This window comes from Necator americanus, chromosome II, assembly GCF_031761385.1.
Source record: "Necator americanus strain Aroian chromosome II, whole genome shotgun sequence".
In the NCBI taxonomy this organism is placed as follows: domain Eukaryota; kingdom Metazoa; phylum Nematoda; class Chromadorea; order Rhabditida; family Ancylostomatidae; genus Necator; species Necator americanus.
The window spans coordinates 37,599,813-37,621,139 of record NC_087372.1 but is presented as its reverse complement, the minus strand read 5'-3'; the positions used below and the strand labels follow the sequence as shown (position 1 = coordinate 37,621,139).

At 38.8% G+C, this 21,327-nt stretch overlaps 1 protein-coding gene across 2 annotated transcripts; it reads right to left on the bottom strand.

Annotated features, from left to right (window-relative positions):
- Positions 1-1,340: 1,340 nt before the first annotated feature.
- RB195_020690 (uncharacterized protein) lies at positions 1,341-18,905 on the bottom strand (the record flags this gene model as incomplete). 2 transcript variants are annotated; one of them, XM_064189095.1, is made up of 11 exons in its annotated part: positions 1,341-1,386; positions 1,919-2,049; positions 2,163-2,262; positions 2,643-2,743; positions 3,958-4,079; positions 4,339-4,445; positions 4,835-4,947; positions 5,068-5,153; positions 5,387-5,454; positions 14,828-14,977; positions 18,841-18,905. In XM_064189095.1, the coding sequence occupies 11 exons, from the start codon at positions 18,903-18,905 to the stop codon at positions 1,341-1,343; spliced, it is 1,089 nt and encodes a 362-aa protein (XP_064044976.1). The 2 variants fall into 2 exon arrangements, with proteins under 2 accessions (XP_064044976.1, XP_064044977.1); XM_064189096.1 differs by lacking the exons at positions 14,828-14,977; positions 18,841-18,905 and having other exon boundaries at positions 5,387-5,447.
- Positions 18,906-21,327: the final 2,422 nt, after the last annotated feature.

Here is a 21,327-nt window from a genome sequence, read left to right as displayed (position 1 = left end):
ATGAAGCCCGGTGCAGTTGCATAGGCGGCTGCGCTGGAAACTGCGCGCTGGAGAAAACAGTTAAAACCGAGGCGGGACCATCATCGCAAACTGCAGCGAAGAAGAAAGAAGAAAAAACTGTTATCCTCCACCACGAAGCTTCGAGCGCATCCGCTTACGCAACTGTACTGTGTTTCACGTCGTTTTGACCCTACTGCACATATATTTAGTGAAAGAAGTAGTGCCTAAACACTTAAGCACTCATATATCAGCAAAAATCAAAAGTAAATATCCAGACGTATGGCATGGTGCAACTCAGAGTAATAAAGTTCTAACAACAGCATGAACATAGACCATTCCACAAATCTCATCTCGCAGGATGAAGCTGTAAATGATCATCGCAGCAGAAAGTATCTTCTTCTCTTTTCAGATGCTTTAGAAATAAAAATGCATATATTCCTTGTCGTTGCGGAACTTACCAGTCATTTTTTACCACTTTCTGTGTTTGAAAATCTTGTAAATAAATGTTTAAATACGTAAAATTTCGACCGTTGCAACCTTTCGCTTACATTATCATCTCTGTTCTTCCAAAATTCTGATTCTTTCATGATTAGCATCCTTCTATTGTTCTCTACAGGATAATCATGCTCACATAAAAGCAGATACGCACAAGAAACTGCCCCTCTGACTCGAATGAAATACTAGTCACACATTCACCATATAATCACTAAAACTCCTAACATTTCTAAATTCTTTGTATTTTTTTTTCAAATCTAGGAATGCAGGACTTGTTCCGGCTGCTTCAAACAGTAATATCAACTACTTGACCAATACAACTTCAACTTCAGAATAATCTGACCACATTTATATACATTTTATACACAGATAAAACAGAGTACAAAACTTGCTCACTTCAAATTGTCAAAATAACCAGCAAGCGACTGAAAATACGATGACAATCAGAAAAATAAAAACAACTGAGCAGCAATGGATCTACGATAACAGAAGAAAGTTTTAAAAGTGAAAATATGACAAACATTGAATTGAACGTCGAACTCTTTGGCCTACTATGAGGCGAACACATTCAAATTACCGGAACGTACATCAAAACATCACTCTTACTCAGTTTTGCCAACATTTTATTACATCTACTACCAAAACAACTAGCACGCATCAACACAAGGACATGGAAAATAAGCTGAGGCCACAACAATAGAACTTATATTTTCTCTGCCTGGAAATAAAACACCACCCGTAATGGGCGCATAGTGGACTCCGAAAGAGAAGCAGTTTCGCATACGTCATCAGCATTAAGCACAGGTACGATTTCTTGACATTCTCAAATTAGACGACAACTGGATTCAAATCGGTTTGTAGAGCAAAGTCGTCACATACTTTTTGCGATACCTGAACAAAATAATAGATGAAAGACAAGGATAAAACGGTCTTTTAAAAAAAAATTTGAGCACGAAGCGGCGATCGCCGAACACACCCAACAAAGAAGATCAGCAAAAATACAGGAGAAAGCCGAATGAGGCATGAACAAAAACGCACTAGTCTTTAAGAAAAAAGCTCGATGGTACTTTCGAAGGAAATTTGTCGAAAAAATAGATGCCGAAAACAGTACATGTGAAGGTACACTGGTACATCGACAAATAGTCAAAAAGAATTACGAATAAATAAATCGGCAAACATATTTGAGCAAAATTTTCAAAAATTGTTGCCCTGCAAATGTTCCACTTCAAAAGCACTTCAGAATTAAAAATCCAAAAAGTGAAAAATCTTTTAGAAAAGGATTTATGCTCCGGAGAAGCTCAAAACACTGACTCTAGATTTTTGATGGCAAGAAAAAGTGGATCAAACATAAGGTAGAACTATGAGCACTGCACATCCGTGTATTACAATACAGCAATGTATTATATCCCATGAAATAACTTACCGATGTGTCGCCGAAAGCACCATCACCCCGTCCTTGATCGAGAGAGCATAAAGGTGATTGAGCATCACATGATTTGGCTCTGGTAGCACATTAGGATCACACTGTACTGGTGTGTCCTTGTTGAGAATGACCTGAACAACCCACGTAAAACACATCACAAAGTAGAGGCGAAAACTATGAAATCTGCTAAATGCACAGAATGTTCACACAAGCTTTAAAAAATACGTGATAAGCAAACAACTACCTGGAGTAGATGCGGAGGAAGTGCAGGTGGATTGTGTGCCTTGGCAAATTCATTTCTATCAGGGATGTCTTGTGAAAAAGTGCGCAGTTTTTCCAGCTCCCTAGACAGACATTGATGTTTCAAAATGAAAAGCTGAACCATTATTCTACGTACATGGTACTAAATAAAGAAAACTAAACACAGCAACCTTAGTTTGACTACGTTTTTGAGAAAATATTTTCATTGCAGAGCGTTTGCATTGACAGAGAAAACTTTTCACTAATCAGACAAACACTGATTAGTGAAAGTCAGAAACTTTGCAGTGAAAACATGCTCTCAAAAGAACATCTTCTATGCTTGCTGTGCTAGTAAAAATTGAATCACATTGGTAACTTGCGAAAATAGCCTCAAAAAAAAAAGAGAACCGAAACGTAATTCTAGTTTTTACAAAAGGGGTTGTGCTGAAACAAAAAAATAACTCAATTTGATTCTAAAACTAACCGATCATTGGGAGTATCGTGAGACGGCTGATGGTTTGGTGCGCCACGCAAAGCCTCTCCTGCATTCGACGATGCCAAATCTTTGTCTAGTGCATCGAAGACCTGAATATTTCCTACACTTTACAAAACACCATCACAAGCATGAACATCTCAAACTCTATCCATACTTCTGTGGACCAAAAACGTGAATTGGAAACCTACTGAAGGTGAAACAAAATTTACACATCAATGTCTTTCTATTTTATATTTGGAATTTATCTATAACTTTTTATTTTTTTAATTAGGCAGCTCCATCAGAGAGTTAGTGAGGTTAAATTGAGTATCAGCTGAAGTAAAAAGTGATAGCATAAACAAAAGTATATTCACCCCAACAAGTGCTTCGTCACCCGGACTTTTCTGTCAATGAACGACATTAAGGATGAATTCAACGAGTGAATGCGCCAATGGGAGTGTAGTTTAGAGGGGGTGGCGAATTTTCTAGGTTGTCAAATCTGATCTGGATCATCAATCCTATTTATATCGCGTCATAACACATGCTATCTCGTTCACACACTGTTCTAACCAGTGCAACATCGGATATTATCCAGAATCACCCAGGCTGTGATGCACAGCATTACCTTCAATCCGTCTATTAGCTCCAGTTTTATTGCCAGCGCAAGAAAACCCTTTATCACTCTTTATGTCCAGCTACAGAGTGATGGAGGCCATACTTCCTCATAAATTATAATCATACGAAACCTGATCGATTCAATGAACAAATTCATAGAAATTCGGCCTAAACTACAATCAAATTCAGAAAAGACTGCCGACGTTAGCGTTGTTTTCAATGCCATTCACACAGGATAAACATGAAGTACACCTCTTCTTCGATGATTTCTCTTGAAACGAAATTGTGATTCTACCGTTCTGAGAATCAACACGCTGAAAGATAAAGACGGGTTAAAATCCAACAGACATTTGCTGTTTTTTTCTTTGTGGACAAGATCTGTGCAACCGGCGCGGGCGTGTTTATGCCTAAGCGAGTTCGGAAATGCACGCTCCAGATCTCGATATTAGCGCATGAAGTTTCATCACCGTTCATTACATACTTACCTCTACTCGCTATGGATACGTACTAGAAAAGTTTCAAGTACCTACGCGGTTATTGCAGGTATTAAAGTCCACGCATCAAAGGAACGACGTCATACAGCACTTTCCATACCTATACTGCTTACGGGAAGCATTTTACCCTTATCATTATATCGTACAGAAAGACAAATATTGAGGATGATCCTCTTCTGTTACCAGATACTGAAAGTGGATAAGAAAACCGTTACCTCGAAATCATCCTCATCAATCGACATCACATTGTTCTCACCACCTAAGTTGTTGTTTGTTTTCGGTTGATTATCGTCAACCACCCATTTATTATCCACCATAAACTTGTACTCGTGATGGCCTGAACATCAATTGCAACAAAAAAAAACTATTAATACCTCTGCTTCCACGCTCTAATACGCTTTATACAGCGACATTACAAGCAGTTAACTGCGATCGATATTGCAAACTGCGTCAACCCTTGAACATTTGCATAAGCGTGAAAGGCGTTACACTACGCGGACTTCGACATAATCACTACAGAGCAAACAGTGAGCGTTCCGTGATAACGCGAAAAGGAACTGAATTAAGTCAGCTAGAAAAAAAATAACAGCGCTTACCAGGCGTCAGTTCGAGAATTGTGCTAAAATCGTTTGCAGACTTTACTAGCGGGATTTTTTGACGCCATCCATCCCATGACCCACAAATATACACAGAACGTGGCTGACTGAAAAATTTCAGATTGATTAGAACTCCAAAATAAAGATGGATTAGACCTTCGCCAGTGCAAAAACAACTTTAAAAAGGTTAGACAGTAAGTTTAAGTGCTGCAAAGCATATGAAACGTAGCATACGAAAATAGCAATTTCAGGTACTTCCAATACTGTTGTTACAGCAGAATTTTGACTCTAAACATGTAGTTGAAAATTTCCCCACTTAGCCTTCTTCTTTCTGAGTAATAAAATGACAAAAGATAATTTTAAAAGATGTATTGATAGAACCATTAAATAGTTTGTCTGACATCTTATAAGACTAACATTATGCATTAAGAAAAAGTCCACAAGTAGAAACATAAGGCGTCGATTCGCACAAATGATCGATTTGAACGTAACCAACCTCGTTGCGGAGCAATGCCACTTGAAAACAACAGGATACTCATTCGTTTCTTTAAACTGTACGGTCGGCGCTAGGCCACCTTCCATATCGTCATCGCTTTTCGCGATTTTTACCTTAAGTATTGCGAGCAATAGCAAGCAAATCTATTTTGCGCCAGTAGGGCGCGGTTTTGCTGATAAGAAATTGTCTTGTCGCTAGGTTCGAAGCCGAAAACATATGATAGCTTCACTTACCTGAACAGGACAACCATCCTCAGGATTGGAAATGTTCTGAGGATTTCCACTGAAAACACGATGTCGCCCAGGAGTAGTTACACCTCCTAAATGAGGTAATTTAGTGGAGAAAAATTGAATAACGCTACATATTCTCCACAAAGATTGAGTTTTAGTGTAGACAGATCTAATTTTTGAATCATGTCGCAAGTTGTTGCAATGACGCAGACCACTTTGAAGTTAATTAGCATCGAAATCAGCGCGTGAATTCGGCAACGTTGTTACTTATGTCCACACCCATCACAAAATGTCACTTTATTAAATGGATATCTTTGCGAACCTGAGAAACCATCTCCGGGACGATCACGTTTATTTATACCACCAGGCTGATTATTACCCATCACGTGTCTAGAAGAGAAATATGAGGTAAATAAAGAAGAGGATGAATCAAAAGTTAGGATATAAAAGGAAGAAGGACAATGAACAATCACAGACACTACAGTTGGAGAAAACAGAGAAGACAATGAAATCCTAAGCATTAACGGATCGAAGTGGGAACAGGCACGTGATCCCACCCGGGAAAAACCGATGGCAAAAACCGGCGACGCACACGACAGTAATTTAGGCGTGCCCGAAAACATTTCTCCGTATCTGCGGGCACTGCCTGATCGAGCGTCATATGTTCAAGTTCGTTTTAAAATTACTGATATTAGTGGCGTTAAAGCTCTTGGACGTGTTACTTATCTAGCATTGCTACTTATTATTACATATATATAGTAAATATATTTGTAAATTATTTCATTAGGGATCCTACACAACTTATTACTGTGCGGTTATGCCGTTCGTCTCATTGGGACTCAGTTTGATGAGGCTATAGAAAACATTACAGTTTCGTTTACTGCCATATATTTGCATAATAAAGATCTTCCCGAGGGTAGCGCAACGCTCGAGACTTCAGGATACCGGTTCGGTTGCGGTTAGGCCTTTTGTGGCACATTTTCTAGAGAAATTACAGTAAGGTATTTTGGCGAGAGATTTCAACTGATACACAGAAGCAACCAGAGACAAATTTGACCTCATAGTATCCCAAGAATCTCGACATGGAGCTAAAATGGCCTGAACTCAATGGAATTGAGCAGACGGCTGCGCTCGAAGTGGCGCGGTGAAGCTACGTGGCGATCGAGATGGGACCATCCCTCGATCGAAGCCGCTTGCGCAGTTGCATCGGTCTTCAGGCCGTTTTACTATACTTCATACGCCTGGATATAGAGCCAGTCCAAACGGGATTGGACTGGACGAGGATCAAAACCGAAAAACAGAGGGAGTCTATTTCATGCAAAAATTTCAAGGTGAGGGGACGTAGGAGCTGCTGTAGAGACGTCACGGCTCCCAAGGAAAACATATGTGTCAGAGACCACAGATATTCTTCTTGGAACATCTCTACCAAAGTCAAATACCAGAAACGGACGCTCTTGCTCGTAAAATCCATTCAGTGGGACCTTCGCATTTTGTTTGTTTGCTTCATAGGCAGAAAATACGGAGTAACGACCGGAGCAAAAAAAAGATTCCAACCTTTGGTTAGACTGCAAAAGACTTTGATTGGGACCGGAACTTTCTGTTCAGTTCTTAGTTGGGAACATCTGGGATAATACAGAGTTCAGGGTGTAGACTACGAATGTGACCGTGGCCCCCACTCTGTTCCCCTTAATTGTTCTGAAAAACAGCGTGGGAAAGGAGTTTGTTCCTACGAGGTACGCAAGAACGCGCCACCATTGTATACGCTCCAGTCCCCCCAGCATCCTATTCATTGCTTTTACTCGAGTGGGCTGGTGAAGAGAACTCATTAGCTTTCGATTGCTCGCTCGTAGGCGTGGCGCGTACGCAGGTGTGGGGCGTCTGCACATACCTCGTAGGAACAAAGGCACAGTTTCCCACGCTGTTTTTTAGGACAGTTAGCGAAAACTGAGTGAGACCACACTAGTATTCGTAATCTACACCCTGAACTCTATACTTTCCCATAGAATTTCCAACTACGTCTGCTTAGTGATACGCTGTCATCAAAACTGGACATTAAACGGTATAGAATAGTATTTCGTGTCTTCTTTAAACCTGACGCCTCTGCTGCCAGAGCAAATCGTTAAATGAAGGAATTAAGTCATACGAGTGTGGTAATAATATCGAGTAACGACAATTATTTCAGTTATTTGAGGAAAAAAGACAGAAAATACGTAATAACGGTTTTTCTTTAGCTTTAAAAAAAATGAATGACGTGAAGAACCTGGTCAGGTTCGGTTTCATAATTATGACACACTCATGGGAATTATCCTTAGTGCGAGCGTAGGCAATGCTTATGATGAGATTTTTTCAGCGACGAAGAAAAGGATTTGTGAGAAACATTTAGAAAAATCATCGCCGAAAGTCCCTTGCGCTATGAGCTCATTTATTTTCATTTTCGTTGACGGCAGCGAACACGGATTGTTTCTAGAACCTATCCATTAATGTCGCTAATTCCTATTAAATAATTTGTTCGCGAAATGAAATAATATTTACGAGTTTGAAATCTACATTTTGTTACAAAACTCATAGCCGTGTACGCATAATACCGTTGAATATCTTTGTTTCGGTGGTTAACCATAACAATACAACGTAGTGAATTTTTAAAGAACGTATTCGAAGGTGTTTGATGATATTTACAAACAAGTGCTTAATTTTCTAGCGCTGCAATTAATTTTAATTTTAATTCGATAAATGTTCTGATTGCAGCGCAATTATTCCCGTAAAACGCCTGGAAAGAGCTCCATGATCCTCTGAGTCAACCCTTCCGATTCATCCGAATTCTTTTCTTCCACTTTTTTTTGAGATAGTACAGGTTCTCAAATTTTACAGATCTGAATAGATCTGTACACATGAAAGGATGTGGATTTGCCTGATTTGAAAGTTTACTTCGAAGTTTTTGTTAAGCTTGAATTTTTTTTGTTCTCCTAAGTCTTAAGTTCGGATACATTTACATTCTGTAGGCATCCCTTTGAAATCATATTCACTACTTTTGTACCCTGTTATTTTTGCCTGTTTTCATTTTTTTTATCTCTTCGTTTACCTATTCATCTATCTATTTATTTATGTAGATTATTTATTTATGCATGTATTTATTTATTTATTATAATTTAATTTAATTATTAATCTATGTGCGGATGTAGCGTAGTCGGTTAGAGGTCCGTTGTAGCCACACGGTCGCCTTAGTGCAAACCAAGTCTTTCATTTCTCCGGTGTCGATAAATTGGTACCAGACTCGTCTGCGAGGATATAATAAAAACACTGACTTGATTGTGAATTACAGCAAAACGCATTAGGGCATCCCAAGTGGATTGGTATGCCAGTGATTTCATCCTTTATCCTTTTTATCAATTTTTCAATTTAATTTTCTAATAAATTTAATTTTTAATTTGATTTTCAAATTTAATTTACAGATTTAGACTATCACAAATGGCAGATATGCTATAATAATTGAGAGTAATAGAGCATAACTTCAAAAAAAGTCTTCCAAAAATTGAGCCTCACCTAAGCGTAAGGTCAAATAATTAAATAATAAAAATAATAGTTAGTACTACTTTTGTGAGTGAACATAATAATGGATAACACCTTAATTGAGGGATACTGTATCCCAGTAATTCCCGCTAAACTATCCCATTATTGAATAGAAAAGGAGCAAGTTTTTGAATTAGTTAGTGATTTGATTACTGCATTACCAACTAATGAAATATAAGATTAAATTTTCGCAAAAAAAAATCCCATTTTGACGCATAAAATATGAGTAGATGTAGAATTTTCTGTGTTTAAATATAGAATTGCGTTAACTGGCTTCATTCATAGAGTTCACTCCTTTTTTCTCCTACTATCCTAGTAAAGTAAAGAAGTAGTATCCTCAAAAAAAAAACATTTTTAGGTTGCTAGAAAACACGCGACAAAGTTGAATGACTTAAAATGAGGCAAACTTAAGGCTAATGCATCTGCCAATATAAAAAAGTGACCTTTTAGAGGCGCCAATTACAAGAAATAATTAATTGAGGTAATTTGGGCTCAAAGCTTCTCAGAATAATTAATTATGTACGCATATAATAGGTTGATGTAAATTCGCTGGAAATTTGTGTCCTTAAGTTCAGCCTGATACGAGGCTGATATAATTCTTTATTCGTGGCTAACATTTCGACGCCTTCGCTTTCTTCAGATCCTGAAAAAGTGGAATCGGACGTGATTTATCCGATGGAACGCCCTAATCGTTCAACAAACAAGATCTTAAGCCTACTGTTGGATGAAGTGTTTTTCGGTGGTTCACGATCGCCACCATGCGTCACCTCAAACTTGGATAATTAAATCCATGAAAACACCACGATAATCAGCCGAACACGCACACAACACGAATACAGCCTTAAGCGAAACAATGGTACAAATAATAAAATAATAAAATCCACAAGATAGAAATGTGAAGTCACCCTTCTTTAAAATGTAAGAATGAAATCTCGCGCGATGACAACATAGATATTGTTACGAAGATCGGGTTCCTTTCCGTATTCCGTATATTCCGTACCGTATATTGGGACTTATAATTACAAATAAAAGCGCAAATCGTACCTCAGGTTCGATTTACACTTCCACTTGTAACTACGGGAGCCACGCACTACCTCACGTTCGATTTCACCTTTTCAGGCTCAGAAGAAGGTGAAACCGCTGAAATTTTGGTCAGTAGTAAAGAGCTATAGCAATGTCGTGTCAGGTTGAACTTAAAGGCAGCATATCACGAATCTGACGAGTCGAGAGCATCCGCGAGAAAACTTAGAGATGGAGATGTAGATTCCAGGATCCGATGTGGTTCCAGTCATCCTTCACTGATCGGGAAAATTTTCGTAAGAAAACGACGTGGAAAGGGCCTTTTTCAGTTGCAAACAAAAAATCTTGTACCCGGTCTGCATCTACATGCGAGCGGTCAAAGATTACTGAGGTCTCCTCACCAACGTACTCACGTAAAACCAATTAATAGGCTGCGAAGGATACCGGAACGTGTACACGGAGGCGCAATCTAACGTACCTCGTAAGAACTGAAGCAGTCCCACGCCGCTTTCTGAGACAATTAAGGAACAATGAGTGGAACCATCCCGGATCGCGCTATCTACATTCCTATCTCTAGCTTTCTCCACGGATTCCCTAACCAAGTCATATTCATTCGTGGTGTGCTCCCTTTAAGAACACAAATACTGAATCATCATCATGGCGAGGAAACTGCTTTTGCTTGGGAACTTCTCCAGGAATTCCTTAATTGTGAGATTTTTCCTGAGGTAGAGTTCTTTAGGTTTTTAGGACTTGTACAAGTAATTATTACTTAAAAATTCTTCTACCTGCACTCTTGTTTTATAGTTGGTCATTGAATTGTTACAATTTTTAAACTTAAGCCTTTATTAAAACACTTGAAACTTTCACATAGCCACGACATCACCTTTTTCATGCTTTTATGAAGGGTTTTAGAGGAAATATTTCACATTTTGAATTATTGTTCATTTCTTGCAAATATCCGTCTATCTGACAACACCACACATCACTATAATTGCTTTGATGAGGTTTGGTCTATGATTTGATATGATAACGTGCAACGAACTATCCCAAAAATTAAAAACGCTACCTATAGAACTGCGAAAAAGTCCTTATTCACGCTACCGGTTCTCTAATGAACATAATTCACCTCTATCTCCTGAATTAAGGGAATTTTCTCATGGAAACGCGTGAAATGGAGCCCACTCAGAATCTTCCTATCCGTTGAATAATGCGAAGATAGTGAGAAGTGTGATGGGAAGTGATTGGATTTAAATGGACGATTACAAATAGTCTGCCCGTTGTTCTTTTTCTTCTTTTTTCTCGAGCGTGCACCACTAATACTTCCATTTGTCTCGCATTAATCTAATTAATTTATTAGGTTGGCAACTAATTTCTGTTACATTTTAGAGATTTCTCTCTAGGCATTTATTTAGTTGACCTATTAGCCTAATACCACAGATTATTGATCTATCCTGAGTACTCTATATCGTATCGCTAAGGTCCCCCTTCTATGGCTGCTTCTGGCGGTGCTATTCCTCTGTTTCGTGAAGGATGACCAGTAGTCCAGTTCGGAGTGCAAGAAGACCGGGTTGTGTAGCTGGTGGAATGTCAAGGGAGTCATTCATTGGGAGCTTCTGCCACATGGTTCTAATCTATCCTAAGTACTCCATATCGTATCGCTAAGGTCCCCCTTCTATGGCTGCTTCTGGCGGTGCTATTCCTCTTTCTTGTGAGAGATGTCCAGTAGCCCAGTCCGCAGTCCGAGGAGGTTATGTTGTGCTGCTGCTGAATTGTCAAAGGTTTCAAGTCAATTCATTTGGATCTTCTACCATGTGGTTCTACTACCAATACTGAAAAGTAACAGCTGCAAAACCTATAGGGACATAAGGGGAAGTCTCTTTCTTGCGCGACAACGACATGTCGCAAAGTTGACTCAAATAAAGCTGCGCAATTTCGACTGGGCCATCGTCGCCTATTCACCATACAGTCCGAACATTGCTCCATCCGACTACCACTTCTTCCGACTCATCATCTCATCACATAGAAGGACGGCATATTGAAGAGAATGAGCTCAAAACGGAAAATTGAGTTGAGCACGCAGCTGCGCTCGTAGCGGTGCCCTGGAGCGTGGCAATCTTGGATCGACGATGGACCCTTGGTTTGGATGGGATCCCTATGATTCATCATATGTCATGTTCAGGGTGTTTTTCGGTAATCCGCAACGCACGCCTAAGCACGGAAGAATTACAAAGGTCGCTATGCTTCATTTTTGCCTCTGCGTAGGTCAGGTTCGTCAAAGGCATCACCCCACGAATCTGAGGTGGCACGGATTTCAAGTGGAGTATTCTTATACGGGATAGTAGATTATGGAAAGGGGGCTGATTCCGTCCATTTCTTCCTAACTGCCGTAAAAAACGGCCCGGAAGATGCGGCGCGTGCACATTGCGCGCTCCAATCGATCTCCTTGTAGAAAATAACGCGCCGTATCGCTCGAAGCCGTATCTTCCGGGGCGTTTTTTTTTACGCAAGCAATCAGCAAGAAATTGACGGAATCACTTTTTTCTCCATAATCTATGATCCCGTATACGAATTCTCCACCTGAAATCCGTACCACCTCAGATTCGTGGGCTGATGCCTTTAGGCAATGTTTTTCGGTAGTCAGAGATCAGCTCATTGGTTTCTTCGCTAATCTCCGCATACAGTGGCAGCACCACATATAACAAACTCGTTTAACAAACCACCATTGTAAGGCTCACGGTCTAGTGCACACTTCATTTATACGTAATTTCTCAATGGGAATAAGAATATGCATGAAATGTATAGAATTATTATGTTATTTTGTGAGATTTCCATTGAAATGAAACCCTCTCCTTCTATCCATTCACATGCATGTCCGATAATGAAATTCTTTCATTACACACCATTCTGATAACTTTCATGAAAAATTATATCAGAAAGAAAACGTAACAAAATTACAGGGAATACGAATTATGACTTAATCTCTTGTAGATAAGTGGCGACCGTAATCTCGTTCTCAATCCATTTAATATTTCTGAGTTGTCACGATGATAGTTAGCAAATATTAGGAAAAAAATTCTAAACACCTCATGGAAAGAAGATATATATATATATATACATATTCGGTGCAACTGCAAGTCGCCACGGGACCATCCTCACCGTCTTTTCTATTTAAAAAAAAATTCAGTGCAAAAAGGCGTAGAAACGTTTTCAAAAGCATCACCCCATGAATCTGAGATGGTACGGATATCAGGTGGAGTATTCGTATACGGGATCGTAGATTAAGCAGAGGAGGTGATTCCGTCCATTTCTTCCCATTTGCCGTTAAAAAAAAACAGTCCGCACGATGTGGCTTCGAGCGTCCCGGCGCGCTATTTTCTACAACGAGTTCGACTGGAGCGCGCCAGCCTTGTGCACCCGCCACATATTCCGGGCCATCTTTTACGCCAACTAGCAAGAAATGGACGGAATCACCCACCTCTCCTTAATCTACGAATACTCCACCTGAAATCCGTACCACCTCAGATTCGTGGGGTGATGCCTTTAAGCAGCGTGGTGCGTTTGCCTGCGAGGAAATTTTTGTTGGATACCAATATATTCAACCAACGCAAATTTTATCGTTATCGAAGGGTTTATCCAACTGGAAGGATTCTGTTGGACACGGGCTCATGGATTTTGGTCAGATTGTTGTTTGGGAGTTCAGATATTTTTCTTGTCATCAGACTTCTTCGGCTTCTCTTTTCCGAGATTTAGAAAGATTTTGATTTTGCAAGATGAGAGATATTTTCGTCGCAGTGGTCATTGCTTCTAATAGATGTGTAATTTAAATTGATTGTTAAATAATTGGTTAGTCCAATTATCCAACTAAAGCTCCGCCCATATTATAATGGAGGCTTTTGATCGTGTAACGACAATAGACTTTTGCGTTTTCTTACCTACCTCATTGAGTTTAGCTTCGCCCAGTTTACCGAATCATTTTCTTTCTTGAAAGATTCCATAAATAAGTAATCATTCAAGATACGTCCACTTTATCAGATAAAATCTTTTTTCAATTTAAAAACTTAAATTAAGCCCATTCTAGTGAACTACTGGTGGCTTATTTACTTGACTGATATTGGAGCCTGACGTAATTGACCGTGTCTTCGTCGAGGTGTGCCCTATTTGAACATGGCTCTGCCCAACTTTCTCGATCTTCTGCAAGAACTTGCATAGAATCAATCCATTCGTCGCTATTCCATATTCTGCGAAACCTTACGTCTCGCCTGAACCGCCTATCCACGCCGAGTGTCCTCAGGTCCTCTTTCACCACGTCAGTCCAGAACCTCCGTTTTCGGCTAGGTGGCTTCTTCCAGCTCGAACCCAGCAAACTCCTCAGAATTTGTTGAACAAGGCGATCTGGTGGTCTCCTTAATATATGACCGAAGAAGCGAAGACGACTTATTTTAGCCACTATCGATGGCGGTGCAAATCATTGCATTAAAAACGACATGCCACGAATCTGATGTGGTGAGGAAATCCACGGGAAAAGCTGGAGATAGGGTTGTAGATTGCGGCTCATCTCTCCCTTATCGTCGTAAAAAACAGCTTGGGAACCGCTTTAGTTCCTACGTTAGAACGCGCTTATATGTACACGACCCTGTCCCCCTTCAGCGGCTTATTCATTGGTTTTACTTGGACAGGCCAGTGAGGAGACCTCATTAACCTTCGACCGCTCGCTTGTGGGCGCAGTGCGTGCGCATGTGTGGCGCGTTGCAACTGAAATCGTAAAAAAATACAGCGCTTTCCACGCCGTTTTTTTTTATAACGATTAGGAAAGGATGAACGGAATCAATCCGGCCCCGCAATCTACTGTCCGAACACTTCCCTGTGGTTTTCACTGCGGTTTTCGTACCACGTCAAAATGGTGATACGCCGCCATAACCTTGAAATATCCGTCATCTTACATGCAGAGCTCCTTACGCGTTACTCCTTCAAAATTGAGGGAAAATTAAAATCATTCATTGGTTTTACTTGAACAGGCCAGTGAGGTGACCTCATTAACCTTCGACCGTTCGCTTGTGGGCGCAGTGCGTGCGCAAGTGTGGCGCGTTGCAGCTGAACTCGCAGCAAACGACGTGAACCACATGCGGTTCCACATGCGACATGTAGTCGCGCGTCATCATTAAAGAAAGAGGCTTACCTCTGTATTCCTCTAAGCTTTGCAGCCGCGCTGTCTTGCTGCTTGCAGTACATTTCAGCATTGATAGTAGAACCATGTGGCAGAAACTCCCAATGAATGACTCCCTTAGCATTCCAGCAACTACACGACTTGATCTTCTTCCGCTCCGGTCTGGACTATTGGTCATCCTTCACGAAACAGAGGAATAGCACCGCCAGAAGGAGACATCAAAGGGTAACTTTGGCTTTACGATATGGAGTACTTAGGATAGATCAATAATCTATAGTATTAGGCTAATAGGTTAACTAAATAAATGCCTAGAGCGGAATCTCTAAAGTGTAACAGAAATTAGTTGCCAGCCTAGTAAGTTAATTAGGTTAAGGCGAGACAAATGGAAATATTAGTGGCGCCCGCTCGAGAAAAAAGGAGTGAAGGCACAACGGGCGGACTATTTGTAATCGTCCATTTAAATCCAATCACTTCCCATCACACTTCTCACTAAATCTTCGCATTATTCAACGGATTGGAGGATTCTGAGTGGGCTCCATTTCACGCGTTTCCATGGGGAAATTCCCTTAATTCAGCAGATAGAGGTGAATTATGTTCATTAGAGAACCGGTAGCGTGAATAAGAACTTTTTCGCACTTCTATAGGTAGCGTTTTTATTTTATGGGATAGTTCGTTGCACGTTATCATATCAAATCATAGACCAAACCTCATCAAAGCAATTATAGTGATGTGTGGTGTTATCAGATAGACGGATATTTGCAAGAAATGAACAATAATTCAAAATGTGAAATAGTTCCTTTAAAACCCTTCATAAGAGCATGAAAAAAGTGCTGTCGTGGTTATCTGCAAGTTTCTAGTGTTTTATTAAACGTTTAAATCGTAAAAAGTTATAACAATTGAATGAGTAACTATAAAACAAGGAACTAAGCAGTAAAAGATAATAGTAATAAGCAATAATTACATGAATAAGTGTCAAGCTCGTTTAATACTTCTTCTATGTTTGTTGTTTTCTCATTTAAAAATTTTTCTTTTTCACTAAAATTTCGGTGTTTTCAATTGTAGACGAAAGTAGAGAAACATCGAAGCAGATCAGCGTGCGAAAAGTCCTGAAGAACCCTACCTGAGGAAAAATCTCATAAACTCGTCAGAATTAACGAATTCCTGGAGAAGTTCCCAAGTACGACATTCAATCAACCTAGCCATAATGATTCAGTATTTGTGATCTTAAAGGCAACAAACGACGAATCTGACGTGGTGAGAAGGAACCAGTGGGAAAAGCTGGAGATGAGATTGTAGATAGCCAGATCCGGGGATTGTTCCCCTCATTGCTCCTTAATTGTCTTAAAAAAAACGGCGTGGGAACCGCTCTAGTTCCTACGAGGTAAGTTAGAGCACGCCTTTATGTACACGACCCAGTCCCTCCATCAGCAGCCTATTCATTGGTTTTACTTTAACAGGCTAGTGAGGGACCTCATTGACCTTCGACCGCTCGCACGTAAATGTGGCACGTGCACAAAGGTGGGGCGCTGGAAGTGAAATCGTCGTAAAAAAAAAACGTCCTCATCCACGCCATTTCTTACGAGGATCAGGGAGAGATGAGCTAAACCAGCCCTGATCCAGCAATTTATTGTACTACAGGAATTTTACGTTTTTACTGTGGGTTCCGCTCAATGTAAAAATAGTGACATGCCGCCTTTAACCTTAAAATATTCGTCTTACATGGAAAGCTCCTTACGCGTTCCTCCCTCAAAACTTTCTCCCGTATGTTTTTGGATCTTGCTTTGAGCAAACGTTGAATGGACATGATCTACCCTTCCGTCTAGACTATAGAAAGATAGGGTCCTTAGCGTATCAATCCGGGACACGATGGGATGCGAGATGGGATGCGCCAATTCTTTTGACCGTAGTTCGGAGTTGTTAAGGTTTTATGAACGCGTCAATCGTGAATGCTCTTCTTCACTTAGATCATTTCATCCGTTTTATTTATTTATTTATTTGTATTTATTCTATCTACTTTAATATCTCTTGAATGCTCTTAATTGCTCTTTTCGCTACACAAAAGTTCACCCAATCAGTATCATTCACTGAATGGAGGTGTTCTGAGGGGATTTGCCAAACTCCCCGAGCATAACCCCGTTTTTTTCACCATTTCTCGGACTTTTAATTTTATCTTCTTTCCTAAAACTGAATAACTTTTAGTTAATTTCAGAAACCACAAACATATTCACTTAAAAAAAACAACCTACGGAAAGATCTTCGAAATAGTATTTCAAGTCATCAAAATCGCAGTCATCGTATATTAGGAACTAGTTTAGTATTTGTGATTTGTAAATGTTTAGATTTATTTTAATGCGTTAGATGTTAGATTTATTTTAATGTGTTAGATTAGTCTAGATTTTAATGTGCAAATTAGGCTGATATAGGCCGATGTTTTCTATAAGAACAAATACAAACAAAACAAAATATAAATAAACAATAATAATAAATAAAAATATTAAAAAAAACCCTTACAAATCGATAGACATTGAAATCGTGAAGAGACGTTAAGGACCCATAGTTACTTACGAGCAACTACTCCTTCCAAAACGTCAGTAATATCTGATTCGTGGAAGAATCCCAACATTTTTTATCCACTTATTTTTATTAGGATTTTTATTCTTATTAAAATTTTTATTGGTTATTGGATATGGTCATCAATTCGAAGTTAGGATCTGGTAACGATTAGTGCATAAATCTTGGAAAATACTAGGAATTTTGTGTCCGTATATCCGTATTACTTTCTACAGTAACTACGGTACGAGTTAGGAACTGAACTCTATTCGTCCTTTTGAGTTTTTTGATTCTTAGAACGGTACAGAGAGGGAGAGAGAGAGTATTTCATTTTTATTGTTCTTATTACGAATTACTTCACCTCTACTAATACTAGGAAGTTCACCTTGAGAATTCCCGCTACTTTTAGTCATCAAAATTGTAGTGATCGTAAATTACGAGTTATTGAGATTAATTTCCTTGATTTATAGATGTTTAGATTTATTCGCGTTATGCACAAATTACGTTCTCTTATTTGTTTTTCGAAAGATCACAACAGGCATAAACAATATATGTAGCTTAGTAAACGTCTATGACATGTTATATGCGCATAATGATGATGATTTATTTTAGTATGCAGTGAAATGTTTACAAAATAAGACCTAAGTAGATCATCAACATAAACAAGAGAAAAAAATCCAGAACAGTGAAAAGAAGACGCTCTGATAGACGTGGTTCTGGATCCCTATTCATATGTATTTCGCCTCAAATTAATTGTAACCTTAGCGATTATCTTGACGAAAAACTTCATTATTTTTCAAAAAAAAATTAAATATTGAATAATAAAATATTTTAAAAATACAAAATAATAAAATAATAAATATTAAATATTGACGGAAAAAAAGTATCTTGTAGAGAAAGAAAAAACGTGTCACATAACGCTAAATTTTTTTTTTGCACGTGAGTGGAATTTAGAACTTAAAAAGTTGAGAGTTTTAAAATTCAAAAGTTAAGAATTTTGGAAAAAAAAATCATCATCGTTTATTCATAAGCTTAATGTTATTCTACTAGCTGTAGTCACTAATTCTTCACAAATCCTAAGATACATATGTAGTAACTACAGATTCCGGAGGACAAATATTTTCCTCGCAATGTGTACTATTCAGGAAATAAAGCACTTTTCATTTGTATGGATAATCTACGACGACAAATACTCATTAGATCTATTCAGGTTAAAAGTGCAAGAGAACCGCTACCAAAATTGTCCACATGATAATCACGTGCGGATACATGCGCGTAGAGATGTACATCTGATGAGGTGCAGTGCAGTAAACTCGTCCAGGCCTAGCTCCTAACCGATTGCTTTGGTCCCGCTTGGACACCCGTGCCCAGAGACCTTCATTACCTTTGAGAGCACCTCGACCGACAGTTATTTCACCTCAATTCACCTCTGAGAAGCTCCTGAATAATAAGGAAATTTTCTCCTTAAAACGCACCTAGGGAACGAAGCAGTGCAGTTGGCTCGTGGATTCGAGGTGTGCACAGTCGTGACGACCGACATGAGCTGGGTAGGAGAAAGACAGCGGGGATTAAAGGGGGTAGAATCCAGCAAAAGTGTAGCCGTACTACGGATAGAATAGATGATAGAATAACTCACAATATATTCCATGTTAACATTCCAGGAACTTCTTAGTAGATAACATTTTCACGAATTTCTCGACTACATATGGCATGTGTTTTTTTTCTGGATAATCTGTCTGCAACAACGTCTCTCCAGAGCAAATACCATCAGATCCTTAATGTGATTATCCGACATTCGGCTGGGAATAGAAATTTTTCTACGTATATCGTGTTATTCGTTTATCAGTTATTCATGAATAAATACATAGGGTAATTACAGTAAGTGAATGAAATTTTTTTCTTCGATTACTGTAGCTGCCCTATTTGGGGATGAAAAAATGTGGGGATGAAAAAAAAAACAGCTAAACGAATAATAAGGAAGATTAATGTGCGCATGCTATGTTCAATTTCCCCGCTAGACGATATTATCAGACATTCTCCGACAGATTGCCCGAACACATAACAAAACAATAATAAAGTAAGAGTAAGTTATTTCTCTGAAATAACAATTTATATTTTGTTAGCATAAATTGAATTTTTTGTGGAAATTACAAACAATTACAATTATGTATACAATTTTTCATTTAGTGTACACGTAAACACCATCACCACAGCCCACGTAAACAATCCTCACATCCTCATCGTTGACGCCCTACCGTATTTACAGTGTTGTCACTAAGCTCTGCTCTTGCGCCGGTACATCATATATGATCTACGTTCTCAAATATAATAATTATAAATATAATTATAAATAAGATAAATATTATATTAATTGGAGAAGTTGCCATTTTATGAAGGAGAATCATTTTTTATCTTATAAAAAATAAGTAAAGTTTAAATTTAAAAGAAAAAAAAACAAATGAAAAATAGAAAATAAACAAAGTGAAAAATTTTTTACATTGAATAAAAAATAAATTTTTATTTGGTTGCTAGATGTGGTGCAGTCGGTTAAAGATCCTTTGTGGTTGCACCTTTATAGTAATAAATAATCTAAATATTATATTAATTGGAAAAGGCATCATTTCATGAAGGAGTTCTAAAAAATGAATAAAAATTTAAATTATAAAAAGCAATTACAATTATAAAAATTTTTCAAAAAAAAAATGAAAAGTAAGTTAAAAACTATTAAATTACATTGATCACAGGCTGGCCCTCACAAGTCATTGCATAGGTCAACACACGTTCCAGAAAAAAACCTCAACGATAACGAACTGCTGTAAAAACGTGTTGGCGCAACCCAAGTGGATTGATACTCCAGCAATTTCACTTTCTTTATCTTTTAAATAAATTTAAATTTAAGATTAAACAAATCCAAAGCTGAGCCGAGAACTGCTAAATTCCTACGACTCTTTTAGATCGCCGTAGTGGTATTTTGTTTACTGATCACCTTGTAGTGTAGCTGCTCTGCTCAGACACATTTAGGAGTTATATCCATGCGAACTCACAGAAGAAATCGCAACCCACGCAGGTTTTTTGAGTCAAATCATTGAACACGACTCCGCATTGCTCCTCCTCCTCCTTCTCCTCCTCCTCATTCAATTCGGAATTTGCTGAGCAGCTAGTCAGAACGCCTCCGACAGTATTTCAAACCGTAATTTTTTTGGCCTCGTAGGATACGTTGAGGGGAATTCTGACGCTTTTTCGTTGTTGTTTTCTACGATTCTGTTCAAAATGGATCGATGTTCGATTTTATAACGCTATAAGTAAATAAAGTAAGTAAGTAAATAAAGTAAGTATAAGTAAAGTATTTCATTAAAATACAAAGTAATTCGTAGGCAGTTCATACAGTGTACAATATTCTCGACATGCCTAACAGAGTAGATCGATTAGATGAACTGCTCAAAATTTTTACCGTAACTCTCGGATGTAAATCCACAATTCTAACAACGACCACAGTAAGAATTCGGTTGATCCGTGTTTTTAGCTCATAGCTTTATTTTCCTTGCCCTAATGTTCTTTTATGACGTTAGCTATATGGAATTCTGCCTTAATATGCTCCTTTTCGAATTCCTCACTAAAACTGATCCTTATTCTCTCCTAGCGGTGATACACCGTTCAAGGATAGCAGAGTTAAAGGCATCACTCCACGAATCTGAGGTGGTACGGATTTCATGTGGAGTATTCTCACAAGGGATAGTAGATTATGGGAAAGGGGGGTGATTCTGTCCATTTCTTCCTAATTGCCGTAAAAAATGCCGGGAAGATACGCCTTAAGGCGTTCTCGCGCACTATCTCCTACAGGGAGTTCGACTGGAGCGCGCCAGCATTGTGCGGCGCCGCATCTTCCGGGCCGTTTCTTGCGACAATTAGGAAGAAATGGACGAAATCACCCTCCTTTCCATAATCTACTATCCTTTATAAGA